Below are 11,618 nucleotides of genomic sequence, written 5' to 3'. Positions count from 1 at the left end.
CCAGTCGCTAGGAGACGAAAGCGGAAGCGTGTCCCGAGGCAACGGTGAGGCAAGAACAGCATGGCGGCGAATAAAGAAGTTCTAGCCTTGCAGGCTGAAGTCGCTTTGCGAGAAGAGGAGCTGAGGCTTCTCAAACAGCGATTAGAGGCAGCGACGGCGGAACCGTTCTCGCTGCAGCCGTGTGAGCCTGCGCCGCTGCCGCCGAAGACCTCCCTGTCCCGGGAGGAGATTCTTCGTTACAGCCGGCAGCTAGTCCTGCCGGAGCTGGGAGTGCGCGGGCAGCTGCGCCTGGCTGCCTCGTCAGTGCTAGTGGTGGGCTGCGGCGGTCTGGGCTGCCCTTTGGCCCAGTATCTGGCAGCGGCTGGAGTGGGCCGCCTGGGTCTCGTAGATCACGACGTGGTGGAGCTGAGCAACCTGCACCGGCAGGTCCTCCATGGTGAAGGTCGGGCGGGCCAGGCTAAGGCACACTCTGCCGCCGCCGCCCTAGGACGGCTCAACTCAGCAGTGCAGTGTGTTCCCTATGCTGAAGCCCTCACCCCGGCCACTGCGTTAGACCTTGTCCGCCGCTACGACGTGGTGGCAGACTGCTCTGACAACGTACCCACTCGCTACTTGGTCAGCGATGCGTGCGTGCTGGCCGGCCGGCCTCTGGTCTCGGCCAGTGCCCTGCGTCTGGAGGGTCAACTCACGGTCTATCACTACGAAGACGGGCCCTGTTACCGCTGTGTCTTTCCCACGCCACCCCCTGCCGAGACAGTGACCAATTGTGCGGACGGAGGAGTCCTGGGCGTAGTGCCTGGGGTGCTGGGCTGCCTACAGGCTCTCGAGGTGCTCAAGATCGCAGCTGGTCTCGGGCCCTCCTATAGTGGCAGCCTTTTGCTCTTTGATGCTCTTACGGGTCAGTTCCGCCGCATCCAGCTTCGGGGCCGTCGATCGGACTGTGTAGTCTGTGGAGACCATCCCACAGTGACCCATCTGCAGGACTATGAAGCGTTCTGTGGCTCCTCGGCAACGGATAAGTGCCGTTCTCTGCAGCTGCTCTCTCAGGAAGAGCGGGTCTCCGCTGCCCACTACAAGCAGGTGTTGGACTCAGGGGAGCCTCACCTGCTGCTAGATGTACGGCCTAAGGTGGAGGTGGACATCTGTTGCCTACCTCATGCACTCCACATCCCTTTGAGCCACTTGGAGCATAGGGATGTGGAGAGCCTGGAACTCTTAGGGGATGCCATTAGGAAAGGGAAGCAGAATATTAAAAAAGGAATGCTTTTCCCTATCTATGTGATTTGCAAACTGGGGAATGATTCTCAAAAAGCAGTAAAGGTCCTGCAGGGCTTGTCAGTCAAAGAATTGGACTCTTTGTTGGCCAGAGATATTTCAGGAGGTCTTATGGCATGGGCCACTAAAATAGATCCATCATTTCCACAGTACTAATTTGTGTTGTTCACATGCCTGAAATAGATGAGGGACAAAAGCTATATTTTTCAATTGTGGATTTTAAAATTACCTCAAGGAAGTAGGGTGAATAATGGTAGAGGAAGGGAGGGTTGGAAGATACTTTTTTTTCTTTCATAAGTAAATGTTTTGTTTTTCAAAAGTTCATTTTATTAAGGCAACCTTTATTTTTAGGATTAGGCCTTTAGAACTGATTTATGTGATCAAATAAGGTCGAGAATAGGTTAAATATTATTCTCTAGATAAATGTTCACTTCTGCCTCATTAAAGAGAGTTGATGATTGTTAAAACAGCTTGTTCTGGAAATATTTGAAAATGGTTTAATTGGTGAAATAAATCAATGTAAATTTGTTCTAATAACAGTTGTTCCTGGGGATTTTAATGTAAGTACATGGGGTTTTTTTTTTTGCCCTTAAACATTTATTTAAGGTTCCAACTTGAGATGTTTTGTAATCATGGTGGAATTTAACTTTTATCTCATTGAGAAATCCCTGATTCTTGGGGGAAAAAAATTAAAGAGGCTTCTTAACTGTTGTATCTCTCATACCACAAAAATTATATTGAAATACTTGGTATAGCTCAAATAGTTTCTCACTTAAGTCAAAACTAAATAGTTAGCTTTGATTCTGAGTGCTTGTTGTCTTTGGGCATTGAAATAAAGTTAATCCTTGGACTATCTAATAATAGGAAAGCATTACCTTTATAAGATGATGCTATTCTGAATATTGTAAAGTCTTTTTCAGGGACATCCTTAGGGGATTATAGGACTCCTGGAATTCTTTCTGTGGAGGTTTTCTTCTATCATTTCCCACACTATTTTACGTAGGAGAAATTTGGTTAAGTGAGCATCAAGGACAACCTTAAGTTAAATGAGGATAAGAGGTAAAACTTCATTGACTTCAAACCTTTAAGTTCCTTTCTAAAAGGAACTTGGTTGCAAAAAACAGTCTGAGGAAGTTTGAGGGACAGGTAGTACATGCTAATTACTTCAAAATAATAATAGCAAGAATAATTGCTATTATTTTTGTCGTTTCTTACTGGGAGAGAACCAATGACATCACGATGTTGGGATCATAGTACATAAAGTGTCTGACTTGCTGAAGGCTCTACCACAAGTTGGGCACAAATAGTCTGAACGTTTGGGATGAAGTTATCTCTACATATATACATCTCATGTTCTTACTGAGGGCTATTCCAAAGTAGAGGCTGGTGCTATTTACATTTATTATATTGCATTCTAGGAATCTACTGGTATATTAACCTATAAATCTAAGGATCAGATTTGGCTACAATCTCTATTCTGCAGATGATATGGAGGCCCAAATAATCACATGCCCATTAGTCTTTTGGATGATTTTGAATCATTTTTCAGGGTATCATTTTGGAGAAGACAGTCACTATCTGCCTTGCAGAGACAGGAAAGGATAGAATGATGGCACTACAATTGCTATCAAAATTTGTACCCAGGTTTCTTAACTACAAAGCCTAGCACCCAAGAGTAGAAAATCTCAAAGTGTCACTATTCACTGCATCAGTAAGTTACCCTCTGAAGTAGACAAGCTATTTCAATTCAGTAACTGATGAGCAATTTCTAGTTTTTCTAGAAATATTAAATAATATTTTACCCTCACTGGGACCCACCCAAGGGAAATGCCTTCTTCCAATGAAAGGGAGTTACACTCCCACATATTCAGTTTAGCTTCTTGAAATAGATATCTAAGAGGAAATTGATGGTGGAGAGGACAGTGGTCTAGAAGGAATGAGATGATAACTATTCTAGAATATTCAAATTGTATTATTCATATTGTGACTTTCTTCTCCTGGATTCCCAGAAATGTTACCTAAAATTGCCATATTGGAGGGTGTGGGAGACTACTATTTGGATCCCTCCCTTTAAACTAGAAATGCCAAGGACATAGAATAATATTAAATAATTGGGTCCGGCAGACTTGAGTCTAAATAACAGTACAATATTAATAAGATATATTTTTAATTTTAATTTAAAAAATATTTTTCCATGTTTCCATGATTCATTTTCTTTCCCTCCCTTCTTCCATCCTCTCTCCTAGAGCTGACAAGCAATTCCACTGGTTTATACAAATGTATCACTTGATATCATCTATTTCCATATTATTCATTTTTGTAACAGCAATTTTTAAAAACCCAAACCCCAAATCATATACCCATATAAATAAGTGATAAGTCATATGTTTTTCTTTTGCATTTTCTACTCTCACAGTTCTTTCTCTCTATGTGGATAGCATTCTTTCTCATAGGTCCCTCAGGATTGTCCTGGATTATTGCATTGTTATTAGTGGTAAAATCCATTACATTGGATTATTCTATACTGTTTCACTTTCTATGTATAGTATTCTCTTGGTTCTGCTCATTTCACTCTGCATCAGTTCATGGAAGTTCTTCCAGTTTGTGTAGAAATCCTCCAGTTCATCATTCCTTATATCACAACATTGTTCCATCAACACATTTTGATCATTCCACAATTTGATCAGCCATTCTCCAACTGAGAGACAACCCCTCATTTTCCAATTTTTTCCACCACACAGAGTGTGGCTGGCTATAATAATATTTTAAAAAATATGCCATCAAAGTATTTAGAGAGTGATAATTCAGGACAGTGTGTAGAAAGTGTAAGGAGTAAACAGGCTTTGAAAATTAAAACCCTCTACAAGTATAAGGTAAAGTATAAAAATGTGCCTACACCATATTCTTCCTTTAGTTCCTCATGGTAGTAAATAACTGGGTTTCCCAGCAAGGAGAAGCTTAAGTAGGTCAGAGGGTTCTCAGTCTTAAGATCTAGAAAGTACTGTGTTGGAGGTCATATAGGCCAATTTCCTTTTAAAAATATATTATAATCTGGAAAGGTTTAGGGTATGTGACTACATGATATCACAGAACTAACCTATTAGGATTAGAGTGGCTTGTCACCAGAGTCAGCCACCAGGTGGTGACTTTTTTTCAAAGCAATTTAGATAATCTAAGGATAGAGAAGCTTTTTTTTTTTTTAAATCCTTACCTTCTGTCTTGGAATCAATACTGTGTATTGGCTCCAAGGCAGAAGAGTGGTAAAGGCTAGGTAATGGGGGTTAAGGACTTGCCCAGGGTCACACAGCTGGGAAGTGTCAGGCCAGATTTGAATCTAGGACCTCCCATCTCTAGGCCTGACTCAATCCACTGAGTCACCCAGCTGCCCCCAGGAGCTATTCTTTTTATGCTTATAGGTGAAACAGATCCTTGAAATTCAAATATTAAAGTGTGCATTTCTGAACTCCCCCTTCTATATATATTATATTTCTCAGTTTTTTTGAGTGTAGATGCTGTGCTGTTTTGCATATTTAGGTGGTTTTAAAAAGTGCTGAGTTGTTATATATAGTAGCAAAACAAAACAAAACAAAAAAAAACCAAGACATTAATGCATAAAGTTTTTCTATTAAAATGAGAGAAAGGCATACTTTTCAATCAGACTTTGTGAGTCCCCTCTAACTATTATAGTACATTAATTTAATATTGAAGATTTGTTAGCCCATTAGATGAATTACATTTTTTTTCCTTCCCTGTTCTTGCCATTTTTCTCTGAGGGAAGGGGGAAAGGGAGCAAAGATAAGATTTATTTAATTTTTATTATTGGTAGTTCAGATAAAAGGAGAAAGTGATAAGGCTAATGAATAAAATTATTTTTTCCATGCTTTTTATTTAAAAATTCCCTTCCAATATTATTACATATAACTTAAAACAGATTACTCAAAAAGCAAAGAATTCTGATTTCCCTAGCACTGTCTTCAAATAAAGTTGTGACTTGCTACTCACCATAAAAAGTCAGTTTCCATAATGCTCTAGTTACAAAAGAAAAATGGAGTTAGTTGTAAGACATAAAAGTCAACTTGTAGTTAAAGCAGAACCTTGAAGTGAGACTTTGTATAAGAAACAGGGAGAAAGATCTGAGTATATTTTCTTTCAGCTTTTTTACTTTGATACTGTGTTCTTATAGATCCAACAGTGCTGATTGTAACCAGTCTATTCTTTTTTCCTGTATGACTCTTATCTGTATCCTAGAAGTCCTGCACCAGAGTCTCTCTGAATGTACTGGTGCCTTCTTGTAGATCTCTTGATATTGCCTGGATACCAGTGGAACAGAGTGGGCTGCTTACCAATTTTTTCTTGTTCTTGCCATCTGGCTGTTCTACTTCCTTTTCTGGTCTTATATTTCCTTAATAATCTTATATGCTGCTTCTGTGTAATTCTTTATTCATGTCCACTGGGAGTCTCTTCATTCTTCTGGGAGTGACCTACAACTTTTAGAGACCATGATAGTTCATACTTAAGTCATGTAGCATTATATATATATATATATATATATAAAGACAGGCTTCCCTTTCCCCTACCACATAGGATCCATGAATTTAGGTTCCAAGAAGCATTTGTTTAGCATGTAGTGGCATCAGAGCTCATTATCTTGGATAAGTTTATTGAAGTTTTTGCCCTAAGACCATCTATGCAAAGGCCTCCAGAAGCTGGTGAAGTATCTCACATTCATCATCTTCCTTAGAAATCATTTCAACTGACATGAATTGAAGGAAAGAACATGGATAGCTTATAGTTGTTGGCTTTGTAGTTAATATCAGCATTGAGATAACAGGCAAATCAATCAAGCATTTATTTTGCTTTTATGTACTTGAAATAAAAAGACAAAAGGGAAACTCAATCCTCAAGAAGTTTACACCTTTCTATATATATGCATAATCTATGTAAATTGAGAACCAGGTAGTTTGGGGAATGGGTATAATAGCGGGTAAAGGTTTCATGGAGAAAACAGATCTTAGTTGTCTTGAACAGAACACCCAGCAATACCACCAGTAGGTTTATATGCTCCAAAGAGATCAAAAGAAGGAAAATACAGATTTGTAGTAGCTCTTTTTACAGTAGCAAAGAAGTGGAAACTAAGAGGATTCCCATCAGTTGGGGAATGGCTGAACAAATAATGGCATAAAAATATGATGAAAATATACTGCTGTAACAAATGATGAAATGGATGAATTCAGAGAAACCTGGGAAGATTTGTATGAACAATTTATACAAAAACAACATTACAAAGACTCAAAAACTGATTAATACAACAAACCACAATTCCAGAGGACTAGTGATGAAGTATGTTACCCACCTCCTCACAGATAGGTGATGGATTCAGAGTGCAGATTTAAATATTTTGAGACATGGCCAATTCAGAAATTTGTTTTGCTTTAATATTGTGAAAGGGAATTTTTATTCCCTTTGTCTATTTTAAGTTAATCAATCAAGAATTTAAAGTATTCCCACTTAACACTTAGTAAGTCACTAACAAAGAAAGTTCATGTCCTAACAAACCACAAGCACTGCCCCCACACCCTCCACTCCAGCAGTGCTAGGCAAATTGAAAGGCTGTGATTGATTCCTGAGATATGGTGAGGAGAGATGATGGGTAGAGAAAACTGTATATAAGCTGGAGCCTGAGAGAGATTCAGGGTCTTTTTACTTTTTTCATGCGTGGCACATTCATGGGCTCTTCATTCTTTGCAGCCTTTAGCCTAGGGAGTATGAGCTCTGGTAGATTCTTGGTGGTCTTGACCTCTTGTGCACTGAAGGTTGTTTTTCAGTGTCTTTGGCTCTTCATATTTTGACTTCCTGATCCGGATTTTGGATTTGGGTGAGATTCACATTCAGATTTGCATTAGCGATCTGGAGGCTCTGGGATTAGGATTTAAGATATTTTTAGCTAGGTGATTATTTTTCTACCTCCTTTCTATATTTCCCACATTTATATCTCTACCTTGCTGTAAATAAAGCTACTAACAGTCTGCTGACTCAGTTTAATTTTTGTAAATGGTGACCACAATAACTGGCACAGTTTATGTATTGGTATAAATATGGGAGGCGGAGCAAACATTTACCTATGTTGTAGGACACCAAGGGCCACTTTGATGTTCATGACAGATGAAGCAAAATATAAATTGTGCAAAGTAAGAAAAAAAGGTCTTGTGATATGGAAATCACTTTAAAAGACTGATATATATTAATTTAAGGTCGCCAAGGAATTCAGCTATGTAATTCCTAAATGAAAACTCAAGTCAGCGGTCAACCTTTTTATGAAAACTCAAGTCAGCGGTCAACCTTTTTATGGTATTTTAATTACAAACAGGAGGAAGAAAAGTATTAGAGGAGAGAGAGAGAGAGAGAGAGAGAGAGAGAGAGAGAGAGAGAGAGAGAGAGAGAGAGAGAGAGAGAGAGAGAGAGAGAGAGAGGGAAAGGGGAGAGAAGGAAACAGGGCTTAAATACCCACTCTGCTTAGGCTGAGCCAAAGGCCCAAGCCGAGTCAAAGAAAAGAGATCAGTCCCTATTACTCACGTGACCAAAATGGAGAAACAGTCTGTGGGCTCCTCTACTCCAAGCACCAGGCTCCCACAACCACCTTCCCTCCACACAGGAAGTCCCCAGAACTCCTGAGCTGTCCTCTACCTCACTTCCTGTCTCTCACATGTGCCAATGGTGGCGCTAGCTTGACCTAGGACCGCCCAGAGGTCTGTCCTTTTTGCACATGTCTGTTGAAGACCATATTCTCAAATAATTAAATCTTGAGTTTTGCTGCAGCCCTTTCTGATCTTGTTACCCTGAGTAGGGTGGAGATTGTAGTTTCCAAGACCTGATTCTGTTATTCCAAGTATCTCTATTGTTATTGATCAGGAAATAGCTAAATCCCATCTTCTAAAGAATGGTCTGAATAGGGTTGAGTAGTTTTGAAGTTCACAATCTTTATGTATACAAAAGTTATCACCTATTTGTTGACCTGTGATGGCTATACTAATTTAACCTGGATAAAAATGAATGATATGAGGCCATCCAAAATAAATTAGAGCCTATCAAGATCTTTTATTTCATCAAATTCAATAGTGGTAACCTGTATATGGTGATCAGAGGAGTTATCGAATCATATTGGTATTTCACTAGTAAAGAAAGACTGGTTCTTTTGATGTCATCCATGTAAAGGATGTGTGTAATTGGAAATCTGTTCCCCTAAAAATTGCATATCCCAGGAGCCCACTGACTTCCTGTCATTAAGTACCTCCTGTATACAGAGGGATAAAATTCAGTGGGGTTCCTGGTCTCACCCTCTTTGCTTCTGGGGTTGTGATGGTGGTGGTAAGTGGGGGATTTGAACAGGTTGATTAGTCATGGGCACATGGTTTCTATTTTATTACCTTTTTTATTCCTTTATTTCTAATGATCATTTATAAATATCTTAAAATATAATATTTGAGATCAATTTTAATTTTTACAGATGTCAATGGCAACAGCTTTGCCACTAGACTTTCAAACAGTTTTATTATTTCTGAAGGTAATAAGTCTTGGCTTTCTTGGGACCCAGGAAAGGATATATCTCACTATGCTAAAGAGAGAAGATGGTTAGCCATACCTCAATGGATAAGTGAGAAGGCAGCAAGGTGCAATGGAAAGACCTCTGGCTTTGGAGATAGAGGACCTATATTCTAATCCTGCCTCTGACACTACCTATGTGATACTGGACAAGCAATTAACTTCAGGTTCTTCATTTGTAAAATAAGAACTAACAGGGTTTTCTATTGTCAAAAAATGACGAAGGTTAAAAAATTACTGAAAAATTTTTATTATGATTATTTTGAAAAATGGCTGCTTAAAAAAATTAAAAGATGGACTTTTGTTTTAGGGGAGAAATTTGCAGTCTACCCAATTTCTTAGAAGTAATCTTAGCTCTTTCACATCCTCCTTTTTTGGTTCTGGGCCCTCCACATGGTTAATTTCCAGTATCTGTAATCTGTATAGATATTTGTCTATATTCATATAGACATATGTCTATATATGCACACAATTGGATACACACACACATTTATATACACATTGTGAAGAGAGAATTACTCTTAGTTTATTTTTAATGTAATCCATCAGCAACCTTTAATTTAATCAAATCAAGAACTTAAAGTACCCCTGTTTTACACCTAGCTAACCATTAAGTAAGAGAGTTCACGAGTCACTTACTATAGAAAAGCTCATACCTCCAAAGGCCACTGCCCTTCTCTGGGCAGTGCTAGGCAAATTGGGAGGCTGTGATTGGTTCCTGTGAAGTGGGGGAGCGACAGGACTTGACTAAGAACACTACTTTAAAAAGGCCAACCCAAGCATTCATTCTCTCACTCTGCGTTGGTGAGCCAAGTTCTTGGATTCATTCTGGATTGATGAGCCAGGCTGGAGGAAGACTCTTGGTAGCAGTCATGTTGACTTGTCCGTGACTGGAGCATTCTGTGCTGGACAAGTTTGCTGGGTGAGTGACTTGGGATGCAGAAAGAGGCTTGTATTGGTGGATTTCTGACTGCAGATTCCACTGGGACCCTGCCAGGGGCTGAGCCAGACTTCACTAGAGCAGCACTTAGAGTGGTAGGCTAGACAAGGCTCTGTCTCCTTCCTACATTTCCCACTTTCAATATTTCTACCTTGTTGTAAAATAAAAGCTGCTAACAGTCATTTCTGACTTAGGGCTAATATTTTATAAATGGCAACCACAACCTCACTTTTATAACTCTCATATTGAACCAAACCCAATTTAAATCTTATAACATGTACATATACATCTTCTTACCTACGTGCACACCAGCAATATCGGTTGTCCAATGCTCAAAATATAATATATAATTAAAAAATATAACAAATAGACTAGAATAGTAGATACATCTCCTTTTTCCTGTGTAATTAATTGGCCTGAATTCCTGAATCATTAGAGGTCTCAGACATTGTGGCCTTCTGGGGATCGATGCATTCAACAAGTTATCCCCAAATAGGAGCATCTTGAAAATCTTATCATATATGAGGACTCCCTCTTCCATTTGAACTCTGCTGGATATCTTTCATGACAATGACAGAATTCTTTGATAAGTATACATTTTTTATACCATAACATGGTAGTTATAATCAATAGTTCATCAGTTAACTGTTAAATGTGTTTTCAAGAAAGTATGTATGAATTTGAAACTGTATGAGTTTGTCATATGCTTGAGAAGTGTCCTGTTGAAAACTTTGAAGCAGCATTTGACTCTGTAAGAATTAAAAATATTTCTACCCAGATATATATTTTATAAAGTTTATTGGAATGGGTAGACAATGTTCCTATAAGTAACCTGACCACGTGGTGCCTAGCCTGCCTACTCTGTTCCCTTCTTGGTTCTCTCAATTCTTCCATGGTTCCCTCCGAAGAAGTCCCCAACTTTTATTGATGTACAGAATGTACACAGATGCAACCCTGGTGCAGCTGTGGTATGTCAGGAATGTTTGATAGACAGTGTAAACCTTAAAATTTCTTAGACTTATAAATGTTGGAAATTTCCCCATTGGGAAATTTCATACTTGAAAAATTTCCTACTGATAGTAAGAACTCTATTGGAATGTGAAACTTCTTGGCATGGGAGGATCCTTCTCCTCCCTACTTAAGACTACTTTAGGACAGAAACCTTTTGCTAAACAATGGAAAGGGCTTTGACCTATGCTTAAGCATAGAACAGGAAGTTCTTTGAGTCATGATTGATTTTAGAATTGATATAATAGAGATACTTGGAATGACAGAATCAGGTCTTGGAACTTACAATCTCCACCCTACTCAGAGTAACAGGATTTTAGGAAGGGCTGCAGCAAAGATCAAGATTTAATTATTTGAGAATATGACCTTCAACAGACATGTGCAAAGGAAACAGACCTCTGGGTGGTCCTGGGTCAAGCTAGAGCCACCATTGGCACAGGGGAGACATCGACAGTGATTGGCAGATGTGAGAACTGAGGGGAGGGGACTTAGATGGTTTGCTTAAAGAGAGTGGGGTCTGAGGACAGAAGGAGGAGGTTTTGCTGGAGGAAGTTTTGCTTGAGGAGGTTTGGCTCATGGAGGTTTTGCTCTGAGAGGTTTTGCTCTGAAGGAGTCTAAGAGGAGAGAGGTCCTGGAGGGAGAGCTCCTGGAGAGATCTGAGAGGAGGGCTTGCTCTGAAGGAGGCTGGAGGTGGAGGCCCCTGAGACTGTTTCTCCATTTTGGCCACGTGAGTGATAGGGACTGATCTCTTTTCTTTGTCTCAGCTATCTAAGGGCTTGGGCCTTTGGCCCAGCCT

The 11,618-nt window shown here is 39.7% G+C and overlaps 1 protein-coding gene across 1 annotated transcript; it reads left to right on the top strand.

Moving 5' to 3' along the window:
* Positions 1-60: 60 nt before the first annotated feature.
* Positions 61-1,812, top strand: MOCS3 (molybdenum cofactor synthesis 3). The gene has a single exon (XM_001369210.4). It carries the CDS (start codon positions 61-63, stop codon positions 1,429-1,431), a length of 1,371 nt encoding a protein of 456 aa, XP_001369247.1. The 3' UTR covers positions 1,432-1,812.
* Positions 1,813-11,618: the final 9,806 nt, after the last annotated feature.

The sequence above is a fragment of the Monodelphis domestica genome, chromosome 1 (assembly GCF_027887165.1).
Source record: "Monodelphis domestica isolate mMonDom1 chromosome 1, mMonDom1.pri, whole genome shotgun sequence".
Lineage (NCBI taxonomy): Eukaryota > Metazoa > Chordata > Mammalia > Didelphimorphia > Didelphidae > Monodelphis > Monodelphis domestica.
The sequence above is the reverse complement of the archived record's forward strand: the minus strand, read 5'-3'. Positions and strand labels throughout refer to the sequence as shown.

Bases quoted from the DNA above. Each gene is read 5' to 3' on its own strand.
- MOCS3 (XM_001369210.4), top strand. From the start codon at position 61: ATGGCGGCGAATAAAGAAGTTCTAGCCTTGCAGGCTGAAGTCGCTTTG.